We start from the raw sequence: 21,275 nt of genomic DNA on the forward strand, positions 1-21,275 counted from the left end.
GGATTTTTGACAAAGAGGAATGCACTGACATGGTACCTTTTTGTGCTTTGGGTAATGAGTCACTCACTGAGTATCTGAAAATTTGGTTACTGGAGTGGCCTATTTCACACCCAGTACAGTTTGGATAGGGTCCAATCTTCATTCTTGCATAAAGGAAAGCACATCCAAGCCCACACCAATCACATCAGGCCATACATTTGTTTGTTTTGTTTGTTTGTTTGTTTATTATTGTAACAAGCACATGCAATTAGCCAACAGCCTATTTCCCAATTACTTCTGTTGGGTCCACAACTTTCCCCAGAAAGAGGATGCTCCTGGTGCTTTTCTCCAAAAGCAATAACAGAAAGGATCTATCAAATTGGATGATAGGGTGAAGGAGAGTTATCTCAGGCTGATCCAGGAATCTGACTTCGGGGACAACTACAGCTTCAGTTCCCTTTTCACCAATGTGCAGCACAGCCTTGTGGACAGCCTGTGGGGAAGGGGGGCAACAAACACTGCTGATCCCAAGTAACAGAAAATGTCTTTGGAACAGTTTGGAAGCAAGAAAGGAAAGGGAAAGGCAGAGTTACCCCTTTATCACACTGTTGATGGTGCTTGAATATGAAGGCTAATTGGATAAGTATAGTTAATGAATCTGGTGGTTTTAGAGCTGGCTGTCAGGGAGCCACCTCTTTTTCCATGGCTTTCTGCCTCTAGAAATCACTTCTTATGGTTTCCTCTTCCACTGCCTCCTCTTCCAGAACTCTAGCTCACCAGAATTAATTCTTATCATTAATTTCTTCTATCAGAATAGTTTTAGGACATGAAGGTCAGGAATGAAAGTAACTGTCACAGTGACTTGTTTGGGTGTAATAAGAATGACTCTGGAGTGAATCTGGCATAGGAAGAATCATTCTTCCTCTCTGGTTTTAAGAATCATCATTAATAAAATGAGATAATTGAATTAAATGACTTTCAATGGTCTTTCCAGCTGATACCTTCAAGGGACTCCACTCTACCAACTTACATTGGAAAGTTGCAGACCACTGTCCCCTGTGAGTCCAAGAAAATTGGCATTATCAGCAAAGGCATCCTGGATGCCCATATTCAGAGGGATGGCTCCAAGGTCATATGTGGCAGAAATGGAAAACTTTGGAACAAACAAGTCAATCCACCTGTGGGGGGAAGGGAGAGGTAACACATGGCTATCAGCACACCAAGCTCCTCATTCCCTTCCTATGTCTGACACCATTGTATTATATTAGGATATGCTCCTCCCTTAGGTATTGTCAACTGTTGTTATTCAGGTCAATACATGGTTTCAAAATCTTAGAAGTTACCCTGGAATAAATGAGCTCTGGTTCAGCCAATGTTGGACTACAGCACTGGAAGTAGGAAGATGTGACTCATTTATAATCAAAAAGAAACATCTCTGGGGTGTTGGACAACTTTGGGGAGCCAATGGCATAAATGTCAATTGGTAGCACCTGGAAATTTTCATGGTTTTCCCTTTAGTACTCCCAACCCAGTCTGGCTTCCCACCTACTTCTTTGTTTTAATTTTTTTATGTTTATTTATTTTTGAGACAGAGACAGAGCATGAGCAGGGAAGGGGCAGAGAAAGAGGGAGACACAGAATCGAAAGCAGGCCCCAGGCTCTGAGCTGTTAGTACAGAGCCCGATGCGGGGCTCAAACTCATGAGCTGTGAGATCATGACCCGAGCTGAAGTCGAACACTTAAGCAACTGAGCCACCCAGGTGCCTCCCCCCACCTACTTCTTAATGTCAAAATCCTACCCACCCTCTAAGCTCTAGCTGGTTTCTGGGAAAACATCAATTTACTAGCTAACTGGCTTTGGAGAGTTTATTTTCTCTTTCTAGTCCTGACTTCTCATTTGAAAATTCCTATGATATTATCTCCTTTGCAGGTTTGTTGATGTGCTTAAATTAAATGAAGTATGAAAGTGCTTGGTAAAAGGACTGACAGAGTATGATCTAGGTATACTTTTGTAGTCATCCCACAGCTGTTAAGTGGTTCAGGGTAAGTCTTCTACCTCTGGGTTTCTGTTGAATTCTGTTTCACCTGTAAGATTATGCCCACCCTCTACTTCTCACATCATCTAAGATGTTTACCCCTTCTGCAGCAAATGGTTCCACTTCTTCAGTGTTTCAGATGGCATGGCCCCTTCTACCCACTCCGCCTGACCCTCCTTGGGAAGGACAAAGAGTGCCAGGGCATTCTTGCTGTAGTCCATTTGAAGCACTGTGCAGTTCAGCTCTGTATCCACCAGGTGATAGTATTGTTCCATCTGGTGCATCATGGGCACTTGCACTATTGTGTTCTTGTCCACTGAGAAGCTGGAGCCCTCTTCTGTCTTGGATGGATCAAAAGGATTTTCCCACTGGGCTTAAAATACAGAAAGAAAAGAGTTCTTTTTATAAACCAGTACTAATGCCAATGTGACTTTTTACATCAGTCATCTTATCTGGTACTTAAGACCACCACATAGGTAAGTACCTATTGTCAACCAGTTTTACAAGTGATTAACTGAGGACCAGGGAGAGAAAGTGACTTTACATGGTCTCCCAGCTAGCCCATGGCAGAACCAGGAGTCACACCCAGGGCTGTTGGACTCCATGCTCAACAGCTGTTCAACCTGTGTCCAAAAACACTATACTTACACTAAACCCATGAGACCCACAGTTTCTTCTTCTGTAAAAAGGTATAAGCACATCCAACACACAGGGTGAAATGAGACAACAGATCTGTTCTGCCATTTTATCTGTCTATAAGTGTGTGGTTTGTGGCCAAGAATTGTTCACTCCTCCACCAAATGTGGCTGACATGTGCTGTAGAACCAGGAGAAATCATTTGGGCACAGACCTTCAGAAAAGAGTCACATGTTTCTTATTGTTACAAGCACGAGCTTTAGAATCAGGCAAACCTGGGTGGGAGTACCAACTCTGAAACTCATTAACTGTGAACTTAGGCCCTTTTAATGATTATATGAGACAGTGTGTGCAAACCATACATGTAGCATGGTGCTTGGCACATAGTGGGTGCATTGTACATGACAGAAATATTTATGTAACATGTCCAAGAATGCACAGCAAGTGAGGGTCACAGTATGGTTTAAACCCAAGTCTATTTACCTTCTAAGTACAAGTTTGTCCAACTTCACCAGATCTTTTGGAAACCATGATTTTCTAGCTAGAGGTGAGCACGATGTTCATACCATTGTCACTCACCTCTCTGAAACTACCCTTTCCCTAGAAATTTCCTGAGTTCATCCACAGAGCTATGTGTCCCTCCTGGAAGATCCAAAACTACACACAGCCATGTCCAGTGGAGCAGGTCACTGTGATATGTGGCACACCTACTGATGCTAGTGAGAAGAGACCATGAGCTCTCCAGAGTGCCCCACCAGATTATTGGAACACTGACCTACAAATGCAAATCTCAGAGACTTACCTTTAAAGTGAATATAGTTCACCAGGACCATGATGGTGTTTGGTTTGAGGTCTTCAATGAGGCCTACAACTTTCCCTTTGGTTTGCTTCCCCACATGACTGTTGATCTCCTTCTGGGCTGCAGAAACATTGGAGAAGTCGGTGGAAAAGACCTCAGTCTCATAGAGGCTCTTGACATCATCCAAAAACTGTGCAAGTGGCTTCAGCTGCTTCCCAATGAATTCCCCACTTGTAATTCTAATTCCTTCTTTGGAAAATTCAATGAACAGATCAGGTGCCAGAAGCCCTGCTGGATCTCTGCCATTGGGATGTCTGTGAGGTTAAACCCCAAGCTGTCGATGATTTGAGTTTGGGTGTTGTGGCAGGCCCCAAGGCAGAGCATGGCCAAAGCTGCAGAAATGCTCACAGGGGAAAAGAAGGTGTTCTGATCTGGGGTCTCCACAGTGAACCTCAGGTACAGGTTAAATGCAAAGTCGGCATTGATGGATGACATCTTATAAAAAGTGGCATTTTGTTGGGAGGAATTGCAGGTGGTTAATTTGCTTTCAGATCTGTTAGGTGGTGCACAGTGAAGCCCAAGTACCAAGAGCACCAGACAGAGGAACAGTGGCATTTTGGAAGGAAGGTAATCTATAAGAGATGAGGTGAGAGAACCATTGGGGGATCTTAGCTGGATGAAAACTCTGATCCAGAAACATAATTGCCCATTATAATTAGTAAAACAATAGAAAATATTTAATGGTGTGCTCACCAGGGACTGTGTGGAGGCCTATCTCCTCTGAAAAACTGAAGACCCATCTAATAGGGACAAGGAGTAGAAAAAGTGGCTTTCTGGAGCCATAAATGGCATGGGCTGTCTTTCAAATGTAATAGCAACATATAAAAACTCTGTGAGTAAATTACATTTATGAAAATTAAATTATTTTTTATTTCATCCATAGGCAGCCTTTTACAGAGGGAGGCATCTTGATAAAACTAGCAAAACCTCTCTGTTATTTTTTGTAGATTAGAATTTTAGATAATTTGGTATTTTTCTTAAGATAAAATCTTTAAGAGATGAGATGAGAGAACATCTGTACTTTCCTTTGGATAACAGACAAAGGAGAATAATTTTCACAAGATATATTTAGTTCGGTGGAAGGTTTATGGAGCCATGTACAAGGTCATGAGCTGAAATTAAAGCATTCATGCAATGCACAGAAGCCACAGAACTATTTTCAAACAACAGAAAGATGAAAGTATAACTTTTTGCATTTTTAAATTTTTTTTTAAATGTTTACTTATTTTTGACAGAGAGAGAGAGAGAGACAGAGCATGAGCAGGGGAGGGGCAGAGAGAGAGAGTCAGAATCCGAAGCAGGTTCCAGGCTCTGAGCTGTCAGCACAGAGCCGGACGTGGGGCTCGAACTCACAGACCACGAGATCATGACTTGAGCTGAAGTCGGACGCTCAACCGACTGAGCCATCCAAGCACCTCTAACTTTTTGCATTTTAGATCTCTCTCACCATCAGTATTATCTAAAGAGTCATTTCTAAATTACAAGGCATCTCAACATTATTATTCTTATAGTCATTCATGGTTTTTTTATTATTAGAAAAGAGCCAGAAAATATGATGTAATATTCTCTGAGCCTGGAAGGGTACAAGGCTGTGGAGTAAGAGATTTGGCTGTGGAATCCAGTAACCATGGACATAAGTGATCAGAAGGAAAAGATCAGGAGTCATTACTCAGTCCTCTATTCTCTTCCTGAGTGATCTCATCCACTCCTAGGAATTCACCTGTCACCACACAAAACTATATACTGTAGTACAGATGACTATTCTGTGTTACCAGACAATTGTCCAACTGCCTAGTGGATATAGCCACTAGAATGTTCCACACATATCTCAGTTTCAATTTGGAAATCTCAAAGTTTCCAAAGGTAAACACATCATCTCCCTAGCTCTCAAACGTGCTCCTTCATCTTCATTCTACAGCACTATCTACTGAGACTCCCATGCCAGAAACCCAGGAGTCATCCTAGGACCTTCCTTCATTATCTTTCCCTATATCTATTGAGTAGTAATTCCCTATGAGTACTACATTCTAAATGTCTCTGAAAATAGCTCCTTTCTCCTGCCACTGTCTCAATTCATGGCCTGAACTACTTGACAAGCTCCTAGAAGGTCACACTATCTCCAGTTTCTTCCACCCCAACCCCCTGCCCAACACCTCTATCCAATCTCTCCATGTCACCAGAGTCTTCTTTCTGTAAAAGTTGCAGAAGGTGGTATGAGGTCAATTATCAGATGGTCACACTTAGACCTTGGTCTCTTGAGCTAGGAATTTGGAGCCCAAAGTGATCTGGGAGTCTGAATAGCAGATAGAGATGTCCAAAGTTCCCAAAGAGAGAGAAAAAAAATACTTACAGTACATGTCCAAGAAGCTACTTGCATCCCTCAGAAAGCAAAATCTTTCCATCTTTATAACATTGCAAAAGTAGATCACTCTTAGTTACTCATTAACCCCAGCGTTAACTCTGAGATGATATGTTCAAAGCTGACGCACAAAATCAAGGCCAAAAGGAACAAAGTAAAAAATGATAAAGATAGAACTTTGAATGATTGCTTTAGCTGCCAAATCCTTCATCTATAACAAAAGAAAAGGGTAATTGTCAGAGCTGATAGGTCTAGTTTCATGTTAGAAAATGTGTCTTTTCAGCAGCCAGGATGAAGACCATGAGCAAAAATGCCAAGAGGCAGAAGAATAAAGACTGTGTATGCATCAGGGCCAAACAGTGCTGGGATTTGCAACCTTTTGAGGGAAAGGTACATACAGGCAGAGGCTGGATGAGCCTCTCTAACAGTTGCTATAGAAATTATTTATGCTTATGAAGGGGAAAAAAAGAGTTGCAGAGAGGGGGGGAGGCAAACCATAAGAGACTTAAATACTGAGAACAAACTGAGGGTTGATGTGTGGGGGAGAGGAAAAAGTGGGTTATGGGCATTGAGGAGGACACTTGTTGGAATGAACACTGGGTTTTGTATGGAAACCAATTTGACAATAAATTATATTAAAAAAATAAACTCACCTTGCAAAAAAAAGAAATTATGCATTGGCATGGAGGAGATGATGTAAAAAGTAGCTTCCAACTCTAGACTTCTGATGCTACACACATCTATGTCCGTTCAGGTGAAACCGGTTTTATCCTCTGGTCACTAAAATCCTCTGTGCCATATCCTGGGTCACAGGACTAAAACAGGATGCAGAAGGAGCCAAGGAGAGTGGAATCAAAGATTTCACTCTCCAATATTAACTGTGAACTGACCTGTGTGTTGCAAAGAAGCAGTGGAAGCAAAAACCACTGGAACTCAGTAAGGAGACCTGAATTCCCCCTTGCCTATGAGAGTTTCTAGGTCTAGTACTAGTAGTACTAGCAGCAGCAGCAGCAGCAGAAGTGACAACAGCAACTCCTACTTACAGAGTATTTGCCATATGCAGGGCATGATGTGAAGCATCTAACTCCAGACACTATTTCAGGACTACATTAAGGATGTGCACATGTTAAGTGAGGGTTGGGGGTTAAGGGAACAGAGGTTAGTTTGAGATAAGCCTAGATCACAGTCTGTGGGGGAACATGGAAGCCAGGTTAAACAGTACAGACTTTACATTGAAGGCATTAAAAAGCCACTAGAGGATTTTGAAAAGGCAGTGATTAGATAGAGGATTATTATGCTGTAACATTGTTTCTTATCAAAAATATACAGAGCTCCTACTATGTGAAAAGTACCACACTCAGCATTGAGGTTTCAGAGTTAAATGCTAAATACCAGCCCTGAACTCAAGGGATCTTTCTAACTACCCATATGAACAGGAAAAGGCACACCTCACATATGGGATGGTCATAGGTTCATGTGTTCCACAGCAAGACAGTGAAAAGCTCAGATCTCCTGACACTGAGTTCAGTCCATGATCACTTCTGGTATAAACACATTATGCTCAACTATAGCCAGTCACTACGGAAGAAAAAAGAAAAGACTATTCAGAAAGAAAACTTTCTAAACCTGTGCCCTCTGGTGGCATATTCGGACAATGGCACAGCTTGTTTTCTGATGTATTTGAATCAGCTGAGCCTTGTTAGTAGATAGTGACTGCCGGATCTGTCTCTGACATATAAGAAGGGCATCCCTCCCCTTGCAGAGTCACCTGTTTTGAGCTCTGGAGTCCTGTGCTTCTATCAAGTCTTTGCTATGTAGTAAATGTAATTTGGGGCAAGTTTCTTAATATCCCAGAACCTTGGTTTCCACACCTTTACAGTGAAATGATAACAATCCCTACATCATGTTGTTATCAGTAGTGTCGAGTGAAATGTAGAGGTGGTGTCTGGAAGCTCCTATATAGTGCCTGGCATATAACCAGGATTCAACAACTGTTAGTTCTCTTTCCTTTCTTCTACAATCTTGATTCTCTTCCACCACCCAAAGTCTCCACAGTCCCTGTACTCTACCTCCCTCCATTCATAACTGCTGTTCAGTTATGCTTTCTGGAAATACACTCTCCCTAAGATGAAATTGATTGATTGATTGACAGCTAATATGTAAGGTCTTTTTTGAAACATATTTAAAACAACAATTTAAGTCTTGTATAAAGCTGCTGCAGTTGGCACATTGAATATAGAATCTCTAGGAAGTGTAACCATATCAATAAATTTATTCATCTCTAAAATGAAGTATATCTCTCTTTGGATGAACACCACCATAATCCATTTTCACTCAAATTGCTTAGAATTTTGTTTTAGAAATTCCATAGTTCAAAATTCCACAGTTTCATAGTTCTTTTAAGGTGTATACATTTTTCTCCTACTTTTGAGTTAATATTTGATCCTATACCCCAGTTTGGGAGTAAATTATGGTATCTTTCTCTAGTTATAGGTCTGGAGACATTTATGAGTATGGAGTGGTGGCACTAGGAAAATTGGGTTATTCTTGCAATTTAAATTTCACAGGCAAGGAAAGTATTGTGTATTTAAGAAAAAGGAAGCCTCATTCAACAAGGAGAGGGACTTTTACTATAGTCAAGGGGAGCATTTTGGGCTTGAGGTATTCTTTAATTCTCTCAATTTTCCTGTTCTTAAGTTCTTATTCTTTTTAATTCAATGACTGACAAATATAACCTGTCAATGCTGGGAACTAAATTATTTCTGTAATTTGGTAATTTACAAGATAAAGTGCTAATTTAGTCTTCTAACTCCATCAGATAAGAAATGCTAGGTTGACAGAGGAGGAGAATCCTAAGTTCACCTCATCCTATGGACACACCAAGATAACTGTCACATCAGTGCAAGTCAGAAAATGACATAAAGGCTGTCAGAACAGACTTTCCACAGTTAATCTTAAAGAGGAGGCTACATGAAAAGAGTAGAAGGGGCAGAGACATGGTCAGCAACAAAACCCCAGTTGAGACCAACCACGAATGGGAGGGACACTACAAGAAAGGAGAAGTGAGAGGATCAGACCTCACACCAGGCACCCCAGGGATGGGGACCTGCACTGGTAAGACAAGTCTCCATGCTATTTGGTTTTGAAAACCAGTAGGGCTTAACTTTGTGAATTTTTACAATCAGCAGGGCTTAGCTCCAGGAGAACCATAGGGCAATAGAAAACTGAATCCCTGCTCTTAAAGAGCCAGCATAACAAATAAACCACCAGGATACAATATAGGCACAGACGTCTGAAAAGTGTCTGTATACAAGAAGGAGATTAAATTACTTATCTCAGAACTTGAACTTAAAGGGCAGGGATCATTAAGAGACTTCTCCAGGAACAAAACAGCTGACCTATGCCATTTCTCACCCACCCCCCCTACTCTGCACCATGCTTAAATACCCAGACACTTGCAGGAGCCAGCCAAAACACTCTCCACCTATTTTCTTAACACAGCACGCCTTGTCCCCACATTCTCCTGCAGATTTACTTCCAGCCATCCAGCCCCACTTGGCAGATATGCATCCAAAGCAACTTCTCCCACAGCACACTTTTTAAGAAGCACCAGCAGGGAGTGCCACCACTCTTGCCCTGGGGAGAAGGGAAGATAACTACATCCACCAGTGCAACTGCAGCTCCAGCAGCCAAACTGTATAACTGGCAGTGCAGAGAGAGTGTCCTGCTGATCAGTGCAACTGCAACCCCAGCAGATGGTCTGGGGGCAGGAATCTGATCTGAATGCCAGCCCCACACACCAACAAAAATTCTCAGACACAGCACAAAGAAAGAGTCCTGAAGTTTAGTGCATCTGCAGCCCCAGCAGATGGGCTGAAGAAGCATGTGATCTAACTGCTGACCCTGCCCTACTACAAGCCCACAACAGCCCCAGACTGACCATTTACCAGCACAGAAACCAAACTCTGCCCAGTGTGCCCACAACAGCCAAAGAGGGGCATTGTAGCTGACTGGACTGAAAGCAAATGCAGCTCAGTCACAACAATCGGGTGCACACAACACACAGAGAAAACACCTCTGAAGCATCTGGTTCTGGTGAGCAGAGGACATTGGGCTACAGGGTACCACAGGACCTGCTCTTCATAAGGGAACTACTTTCAAGATCAGGAGATACAGCTGAATTTCCTTATATATGGAAACAAATATAGAGAGTTAGAAAAAGTGAGAAAAAAGAGAAATACTCCATAAATAAAAGAACAGAACAAAAACACAGCAAGAGACCTAAGTGAAATGGAAATAAGTAATATGCCTGATAGAGAATTTAAAGTAATGATCATAAAGACAGTCGGTAGACTTGAGAAAATAGTGGAGAGCATCAGTGAGATTCTTAACAATGAGTTTAAAAAGAATCAATCATATATAAAGGACACAATAAGTGAAATTAAAAATATACTACATAAAATAAATATTAGACTAGAGGAAGCAGAGGAATGGAGAAGCAATCTGGGGGCGGGGACAGTAATAGAAAGCAATCAAGCTGATCAGGTGAGAGAAAAAAATAATAATACAAAATGAAAATAGACTTAGGGAACTCAGTGACACCATAAAGCATAGTCACATTGGCATTACAGGGATCCCAGGAGAAGAGAGAGAAAAAGAGGCAGAAGATTTATTTGAAGAAATAATAAATGAAAGTGTTCCAAATCTGCAGAAGGAAAGAGATATCCAGATCCAGGAGACATAGATAGCTTCCAGAAAAATAACCAAAGGAGGATCACACCAAGACACCTAGTAATTAAAATGACAAAAAGCAGTGGTATCGAATTTTCAAAGTAGCAAGAAAACTGAAAACAGTTACATACAAGGGAAACCCAAAAAAAGCTATCAGCAGATTTTTCAGCAGAAAGTTTGCAGACCAGAAGGCAGTGGCATGATATATTCAAAGTGCTGAAAGGAAAAAAAAAACCTGCAGCCAAGAATACTCTATCCAGAAAGCTACCATTCAGAATAGAAGGAGAGATAGATTTTCCCAGACTAACAGAAGTTAAAAGAATTCATGACCACTAAACAAGCCCTACAAGAAATGCTAAAGGGAACTCTTTGAGTGCAGAGAAAACATCATAAGTAGGAGTGAGAAAAGTAGGAATCAAACAAGCATTCAAAAATAAGTATATCTAAAAACTCAATAAAAAATCTCACAAAATAGAAGGATATAAAGTGTGACACCATATACCTAAAATGTTGTGATGGGGGAGTAAAGAATGAGTTTAAACTTAAGCAACCATCAACTTAATATAGATTACTAGATGTAGAGATGTATATGCAAAGTGAATGGTAACCAGTTTTCAAAACCAGTATTAGATATGCAAAAATAAAGAGAAAGAAATTGAAGTATATCACTAAATAAAGCAAACTAATTGTGAGAGAAGAGAGCAGGAGAAGAAAGGAAAAGAAGAGACCTACAAAAACTACCATAAAACAAGTAACAAAATGGAAATGAATACAAACTTATCAATTTCTCTGAATGTAAATGGACTAAATGTTTCAATCAAAAGAGATAGGGTAATGGGATGGATAGAAAGGCAAGACCCATCTATATGTTGCCTACAAGAGACTCATTTTAGACCTAAAGACACATTCATATAGAAAGTGAGGGATGGAGAAGCATTTGTTATGCAAATCTTTGTGAAAAGAAAGCTTGGGTAGAAATACTTATATTAGACAAAATAGACATTAAAACAAAGACTGTAACACGAAACCACGAAGAACCACTATATAAAAAAAAATCCAATAAGAAGATATAACAATTGTGAATACTGAAGCACCCAAAATGGAAGCACCCACATGCACAAAGCAGTTAATAACAAACATAAAGGAACTAATTGATAATAATATAATAATATTAGGGAACTTTAACATCACACTTATATCAACAGACAAATCATCCAAACAGAAAATCGACAAGGAAACATTGGATTTGAATGACACATTGGGCCAGATGGATCCAACAGATATATTCAGAACATTCCATCCTAAACCGCAGAATGGATCCAAAGATATATTCAGAATATTCCATACAAAAACAGCAGAATACACATTCTTTTCAAGTACACAAGGAATATTCTCCAGAAAAGATCACATAGTACACCACAGATCAAGTTTTAATAAATTATCAAATATCGAAGTCATACCATGCATCTTTTTCTGACCACAACACATGAAACTAGATATCAACCACAAGAAAAAATCTGTAAAGAGCACAACTACATGGAGGTTAAATAACATGCTACTCAACAATAAATGAGTCAACCAAGAAATCAAAGAAGAAATTTAAAAAATACATAGAGACAAATGAAAGCACAATGGTCCAAAATCTTTTAGGATGCAGCAAAAACTGTTCTACAAGAGAAGTTTATAAAAATACAGGCTTACCTCAAGAAGCAAAAACAATTTCAAATAAAGAACCTAACCTTTTACCTTTAGAAGCTAGAAAAGGAAGAACAAACAAAACCTAAAGCCAATAGAAAAAAAGGGAAATAATAAATATTACAGCAAAAATACCCCAAAAAACAAACTAAAAAAACAATATAGCACAACAATGAAACTAGGAGCTTGTCTTTAAAAAGATCAACAAAACTGACAAACCTCTAGCCACACTTAAAATAAAAATAAAAAACCTGAGAGGACTCAAACAAAATCACAAATGAAAGAGGAGAAATAACTAACACCACAGAAATACACAAAAAAGTAAGATTATGAAAAATTATACACCAACAAATTGGACAACCTAGAAGAAGTGGGTTAATTCCTAGAAGCATATACCTACCAAAACTGAATAAGGAAAAAATAAAAATGTGAACAGACTATGAAGATCACACTTACATCAATGGACAGATCATCTAAACAGAAAATAAACAATGAAACAATGGGTTTGAATGATACATTGGTCCAGATGAACTTAATGGATATATTCAGAAATTGAATTAATAATCAAATAACTCCCAAGAACAACAAAAAAAAAAGTCCAGGATCAGATGACTGCACAGGTGATTTCTACAAAACGTTTAAAACAGAGTTAATACTTATTCTTCTCAAACTATTCCAAAAAATTATTCTATGAAGCCAGCATTACCCTGACACCAAAACCACATAAAAACACTACAAAAAAAAAATAGATCTAGAAGCCAATAAATCTGATGAATATAGATTCAAAAATCCTCAACTGAATATTGACAAATCGCATCCAATAATATGTTTAAAATATCATTAACCACAATCAAGTGGGACTTATTTCCAGGACACAAGAGTGGTTAAATATTTGCCAATCAATACATCACAGCAACAAGAGAAAGAATAAAAATCATAAGATTATTTCAATAGATTTGCAAAATAAAATTGACAAATTACATCTATCCATGATTTAAAACAAAACAAAACAAAACTCTTAATAAAGTAGGTTTAGAGTGAACATACCTCAAAATAATAAAGACCATATATGAAAAATGCACAGCTAATATAAAATTCAATGGTGAAAAACTGAGGTTTTCCCCCTAAGGTCAGAAAAAATACAAGGATGTTCACTCACACAACTTTTATTCAACATAGTACTGGAAGTCCTACACACAACAATTAGACAACAAAAAGAAATAAAAGACATCCCAATTGGTAATGAAGTAAAACTTTCACTATTTACAGATGACACGATACTATATACGGCACATTCTGAAGACACCATCAAAATACTACTATAACTGATAAATGAATTCAGTATGGTTGCAGGATAAAAAAAAACAATGTACAGAAATCTGTTGAATTTCTATTCACTAATAATGAAGCAGCAGAAGGAGAAATTAAGAAAACAATCCGATTTCCATTTATAGCAAAAACAATAAAATACCTAGGAATAAACTTAACCAAGGAGGTGAAAGACCTGTACTCTGAAAATTATAAAACACTGATGAAAGAATTGAAGATGGAAAGATATTCCATGCTCATGGATGAGAATAACCAATATTGCTAAAAAGCCCATACTATCCAAAGCAAACTAAAGATTTAATGCAATTCATATCAAAATTCCAACAGCATTTTTCACAGAAGTAGAAAAAAACAATCCTAAAATTTGTACAGAACCACAAAAGACCCCAAATAGTCAAAGCAATCAGGAGAAAGAAAAACAAAGCTGAAGGTATCACAATTCTGGATTTCAAGTTATATTACTAAGCTTTAGTAATCAAAACACTATGGTACTGGAACAAAAATAGACACAAAGATTGAAAGAACGGAATAGAGAGCCCAAAAATAAACACACAATTATACGGTGAATTAATCTTCAACAAAGGAAGTATGAATATACAATGGAAAAAAACTAGTATCTTCAACAAATGGTGTTGGGTAAACTGGACATCTACATGCAAAACAATGAAAGTAGACCACTTTATTAAACCATACACAAAAATAAACTCAGACTGGATTAGGGACCTAAATGTGAGACCTGAAACAATAAAAATCCTAACAGAGAGCAATGGCAGTAATTTCTCTGACATTGGCCATAGCAACATTTGTCTAGATATGTTTCCTGAGGGAAAGAAAACAAAAGCAAAAATAAACTGTTGAGTCTAAATCAAAATAAAATGCTTCTGCACAGCAAGGGAAAAAATCAATAATACTAAAAGAAAACCTACTAAATGGGAGAAGATATTAGCAAATGACATATTCAATAAGGTGCTAATATACAAAATATATTAATAACTCATACAATTCAACAGACACACACAAAAAAATAATCCAATAAAAAATGGGCAGAAGACATGAACAGATATTTTTCCAAAGAAGACATCCAGGTGGTCAACAGACACATAAAAAGATGCTCAGTATCACTCAGCAATTGCACCACTAGGTATTTATCCAAGGGATACAAGTGTGCTGTTCCAAAGGGGCACATGTACCCCAATGTTTATAGCAGCACTATTGACAATAGCCAAAGTATAGAAAGAGCTCAAATTTCCATCAACAGATGAATGGATATATATATATATATATATATATATATATATATATATATAACTCAGCAATCAAACAGAATGAAATCTTGCCATTTGCAACAATGTGGATGGAACTAGAGGGTATTATGCTAAGCAAAATTAGTCAGAGAAAGACAAATATCATACACCTTCACTCATATGTGGAATTTCAGATACAAAACAGGTGAGCATAAAGAAAGGGAAGCAAAAATAATGTAAAAACAAGGAGGGGTACAAAACATAAGAGATTCTTAAATATAGAGAACAAACTGAGGGTTGCTGGAGAGGTTGTGGGTAGGGGGTTGGGCAAAATAGGTAAGGGGCATTAAGGAAGACACTTGTTGGGATGAGCACTGGATACTATACATAGGGAATGAATCACTGGAATCTACTCCTGAAATCATTATTGCACTATATGCTAACTTGGATGTAAATTTTAAAATAAGAAAAAAAATTAAAAATATATCATTCATCATAAGGGAAAGGCTAATCAAAACCACAATGAGGGGTGCCTGGCTGTTCAGTCAGTTAAGCATCCGCATTTGACTCAGGTCATCATCTCACAGTTCATGGGTTCAAGCTCTGCATTGGGCCCTGTACTGACAGCTTGGAGCCTGGAGCCTGCTTTGGATTCTACGTCTACCTCTCTCTCTCTTCCCCTCCCCCACTCATGCTCTGTCACTCTGTCTCTCAAAAATAAATAAATGTTAACAAATTTTAAAAAGAAAACACAATGAGATATCACTGCACACCTTTTAGAATGGCTAAAATAAAAAACACAAGAACAAGTGTTGGCGAAGATGTGGTGAACACAGAACATTCTTGCACTGTTGGTGGGAATGTAAATTGGTGCATCCACTGAGGAAAACACTATGGAGGATCTTCAAAAAATTAAAAATAAGACAGAGGAGAGGAAGATAGCAGTGGGGTAGGAGGACCCTAGGCTCATCTCGTCCTACAAACACAGTTAGTTAACTATTAAATTATTCTAAATAATCCAGAAATTGGCCTGAAAACGGACAGAACAAACTCCACAGCCAAAAGGAGAGAATAGTCCTCATCAAATAAATTAGGAAATGTGGAGATGTGGTTAAGGGGAGAAACAGATGTTGGGTGCTTTAGAGGGGAAGGAGCTATGGTCATAGAGAATGGTGAGAGAGAGAGGTGCACATAGGGAACCACAAAAGAATGTTTCCCAAAAGCCATTGGCTTGGAAAATGAGAGGGAATGAATTTTGTGAGTTCCTGCAACCAGTGGGGCTTAAAGCCTAGAGTTTTAAAGTGGGGCTTGATAGGGATAGTGCCCAGAGGGCCCTGCACTGTTCCTGGAAAGAACGCAGACAAACAACCTAGGGGAAGACTGTGGAAACAGAAATTTGAAGAACACCTTGGGCACACAGTAGGTATATTATTGGCTCTTTTCAGAGCACATCTCTGAGAGGCCGTGTTCATGCAGACAACTCTCTGGGAACAAAGGAGCTGGCTGGTGCCATTTCTCTCCCCTGCCCCTCAGCATAAACACAAAGCCACCATCAAGAAGCAGTACAGAGCTGACAGTGACTGCCTAACTTGCTTACACCAAGTGCCCCCCTCTGCATTCTGGTGGTACTGCCCTTCTAAAGCAAGCTTTCCTCAGTCCCAGTATGGTGGGCACCTCCCCTAGACAACTAGAGGATGTGCCACCCCCTAACCAGCCACATCTCCTAACCAGCAAGTTCTTCAGGGCAAGTTCTGGTAGAAGTGGTGCCAAGTCTGATTTCACAAGTAGACCAGACGACAACTACTTAAAACTCACCACATTCAGACCTGGGACCAAACACTGCCCACAGCAGGCAGGGGAAGCCTCTGTAGATGACTGGCTTGAAGGATAGAGAAGCCAAAACACATCAGAGAGCAAACAGCACACACTGGAGATGCACCCTAAAGCACCAAGCCCTGGGCACTCTATCACCTCTCCTTCATAAAGATATTACTTTCAGAAGCAGGAGATATAACTGGCTTTTCTAACACAGAAAGCAGAGATGTGGACAAAATGCAAAGATGGAGGAATTTATCACAAATGAAAGAACAAGATAAGGCCACGAGCAGAGATCTAAGTGAAACAGATCTAAGTAACATGCCTTATGGAGAATTTAAAGCAACAATCCTAAGGATACTCATTGGCTTAAGAAAAAACTAGAAGACATCAGTGAAACACATACTGCAGAGATAAAAGAGTTAAAGAAGAATCTATCAGAGATAAATAATGCAAGAAATGAGATTGGAAACAGGGTTTATGCAATGAAGAGCAGTTTGGAAGAAGCAGAGGAATGAATTAGTCACCTACAAGGCAAAATAATGGAAAATAAGAAAGCTGAACAAAAAAGAGGAAGAAAAACTAGGCAATGCAAGAATACACTTAGGAAATTCAGTGACTCCATTAAACATAATAACATTGGCATTATAGGAGCCTCAAAAGAAAAAGAGGGAGTAAAGGGGGCAGAAAATATTTGAAGAAATAATAGCTGAAAATTTCTTTAATCTGGGAAAAGGAATAGACATCCAATTCCAGGAGGCACCTAAATCTCCCATCAAAATAAAAAAAAGCAGGCCAACACTAGGATATGTTGGAATTAGTGCTCGCTTTGGCAGCACATATACTAAAAATGAAACTAAATTTGTAAAATATAGTGACAAAGAAAAATCTTAAAAGCAGCAAGAATAAAGAAGTACTTAACTCACAAGGGAAGACCCACAAGGCTAGCTGGAGACTTCTCAACAGAACCTTGGCAAGGCAAAAGGGAGTGGCATGATATATTAAAAGCACTGAATGGGAAAAATCTGGAGCCAGGAATATTCTATCCGGCAAGGCTATCATCCAGAGTAAAAGGGGAGATAAAAAGTTTCCCAGACAAACAAAAATTAAAGGAGTTTGTCACCACTAAACCAGCCCTGCATGAAATATTAAAGGGGACACTTTGAGTACAAAGGAGAGACCAAAAGTGACAAAGAGAAGAAATGATCAGAGAAACTTCCAGAAACAATGAAAAAGCAAGTTATAAAATGGAACTAAATACATAACTATCAATAATTACTTTGAACGTAAATGGACTAAACAATCCAATCAAAAAACATAGGGTGTCAGAATAGATTTTTTAAAAAAGCAAGATCCATCTATTGGCTGCCTACAAGAGACTAATTTTAGACCTAAAGACACATTCAGATTGAAAGTGAGGGGATGGAGAAACATCTGTAATACAAATGGATGTCAAAGGAAAGCCAGAGTAGCAATGGTGTATCAGATAAACTAGACTTCAAAACAAATACTGTAACAAGAGACAAAGAAGGGCACTATATCATAATAAAGTATACAAAACAACCAGAAGATATAACAATTGTAAATATTTATGCACCCAACATGAATACACCTAAACATATAAAAGAATTAATAACCAACATATAGGAATTAATTGATAATTATAATAGTAGGGGATTTTAACACGAAACTTACATGAATGGACAGTTTATCTAAACAGAAAATAAACAAGAACACAATGGCTTTGAATGACACACTGGACCAGATAGACTTAACCAGATGGATATATTCATAATATTTCTTTCTAAAACAGGAGAGTACACATTCTTTTCAAGTGCACATGGAACATTTTCCAGAATAGATTACATATTAGGTCACAAAATAGACCTCAACAAATACAAAAATACTGAAATCATACCATGCACCTTTTCTGACCACAACGCTATAAAACTAGAAGTCAACAAGAAAAAATTTGGAAAAACCACAAATGCATGGAAGTTAAAAAACATACTACTGAATAATGAATGAGTCAACCAGGAAATCACAGAAGAAATAAAATATACATGGAAACAAATGAAAATGAAAATACAATGTTCCTAAAACTTTGGGATACGGCAAAAGTGGTCCTAAGAGGGAAATATATAAAAATACAGACCTACCTCAAGAAGCAAGAAAAACCTCAAATAAACAATCTAATTTTACACCTAAAGGAGCCAGGATAACAACAACAAAAGAAGTCTAAATCCAGCAGAAGGAAAGAAATAATAAAGATTAGAGCAGAAATAAATAATATAGAAACTAAAGGAAAAAATGAACAAAGAGATCAGGTGCAGGGTCTTTGAAGAAAAATAACAAAATTGATAAACCACAAGCCAGCCTTATCAAAAGCAAAACAGAAAGGACCTAAATAAATAAAATCACAAACAAGAGAGAAGGAAAAACAATCAATACCACAGAAACACGATTATAAGAGAATATTATGAAAATCTATATGCCAAAACATTGGACAACCCAGAAGAAATAGATAAATTCCAAGAAATATATAACTTACTAAAACTGAAATAGGAAGAAATAGAAAACTTAACTAGACCTATAACCAGTTAAGAAATTGAATCAGGGGGCACCTGGGTGGCTCTGTCAGTTAAGTGTCTGACGCTTGATTTCAGCTCAGGATGTGATCTCACAGTTTGTGAGTTCGAGTTCGAGGACCACATTGGGCTCCTTGCTGACAGTGCAGAGCCTGCTTGGGATTCTTTCTTTCTCCCTCTTCCTCTGCCCATCCCCGATGCTCGTGCATGCTCTCTCTCTCTTGAAAAGAAAAGAAAAGGGAAGAGAAGAGAAGAGAAGAGAAGAGAAGAAAAGAAAAAAAAAAAGAAAAGGAAAGAAAAGGAATTGAATCAGTAACCAAACAATTCCCAACAAACAAAAGACAAGGACCAGATGGTTTCACAGGTGAATTCTACCAAATATTTAAAGGACAGTTAATACTTGCTCTTTTTAAACTATTCCAAAACACATAAGAAGAAGGGAAACTTCCAAACTCATTCTCTGAAGTCAGCATTACCCTGATATCTAAACCAGATGGAGACTCCACTAAAAATGAAAACTATACACCAATATCCCTGATGAACATGAATGCAAAAATTCTCAAAAAATACTAGCAAACTGGGGACACCTGTTAATCAGTTGGTTAAGTGTCCAGCTTTGGCTAAGGTCATGATCTCATGGTTTGTGGGTTCTAGCCCCGAACTGGGATCTGTGCTGACAGGTCAGAGCCTGGAGCTCTGGAGCTCAGAGCCTGGAGCCTGCTTCAGATTCTGTGTCTCCGTCTCTCTCTGCCTGTCCCTCACTCTCTCTTTCTCAAAACTAAACATTAAAAACAATACTAGCAAACTGAATTCAATGATACATCAAAAAAAAATCATTCACCATGATCAAGTGGGATTTATTCCCAGGATGCCAGTGTGGCTCAATATTTGCAAATCAATCAACATGATACACCACATTAATAAAAGAAAGTATAAGAACCATATGATCATTTCAATAGACATAGAAAAAGCATTTGACAAAACACAGCATCCATTCATAAAAAAATGCTCAACATAGTAGGTTTAGAGGAATATACCTGAATACAATAAAGGTCATATATGAAAAACGCACACCTAACATCATATTCAATTGGGAAAAACTGAGAACTTTTCCTCTATAGTCAGGAAGAATACAGGGGTGTCCATTCTCAAGACATTTATTCAATATTAATATTTGGTTGGAGTGACAAAATAGATGTATCAATAATTGTTTTCTAAAATATGATTTTTAAAAATAATTTATTATACTTTATATTCAAAAATATTTTCAGTTAAAAACATTTTACTTTTCAAAATAAGAATAAAACAGTGTTTTATTCTCCATAATTTTACAAATTATTTACACTTGAGGTTTGGTTTAATGGGGCTGAATGCAACAGTAAGTCTTAGACTGTTTGTTCAGAAATCATCATAGGAAGAATTCCCTTTTCTGTATCTACCATGGTTACCTTTAGAGAAATATCCTTCTCATTTTATTCATTCTTTGAGGCTCAATGTGAATTTGACAATGTTTATTCTTGCTCCTATTTTTTAACGCTTTTTAAACTGTGTTTTCCATTCCATTATGACTACACTAATTTTTACTGTTTTTTAACAAGTGTTTTTTAACAATGTTTGCAAATCTCCATTCTGATTATACCAATTTCAATGTTATATGTTCTAAGTGGTTTTAATGATGCCAAAACGTCCAAATTATCACTATTTTATGGGAGGTGGTGTTTTGTTTTGTTTTGTTTTGTTTTTGTTTTGTTTTGTTTTGTTTTCCCATTGCTGCTATTTGATCTATTCACTTAAAAAAAAAAATCTCTATTGTCATTAACAAACCCCAGGAGGAAAGTCAGAAACAAATCAGTTTGCATGACCGAATCTCCTCTCATATCTAGACCCTGAATTGTCTCAATGGTAGAATATAAACGTCAGGACGTGTGCGGGATTACAATCTAACTCAAAAAGTACCCTAGAGCCTTGAGGGAAGCGGAGGACCTCGATCACTCATTGGACGCT

General features: G+C 38.2%; 1 protein-coding gene across 1 annotated transcript; it reads right to left on the reverse strand.

The window, feature by feature from the left end:
- Positions 1 to 259: 259 nt before the first annotated feature.
- SERPINA7 (serpin family A member 7) lies at positions 260 to 4,065 on the reverse strand. The gene is given in 5 exon segments (XM_049643277.1): positions 260 to 472; positions 1,010 to 1,157; positions 2,115 to 2,388; positions 3,454 to 3,675; positions 3,678 to 4,065. Coding segments are annotated over 5 exon segments (1,245 nt in total).
- Between the last annotated feature and the right edge of the window lie 17,210 nt (positions 4,066 to 21,275).

The sequence above is a fragment of the Panthera uncia genome, chromosome X (assembly GCF_023721935.1).
Source record: "Panthera uncia isolate 11264 chromosome X, Puncia_PCG_1.0, whole genome shotgun sequence".
Taxonomy (NCBI): Eukaryota; Metazoa; Chordata; class Mammalia; order Carnivora; family Felidae; genus Panthera; species Panthera uncia.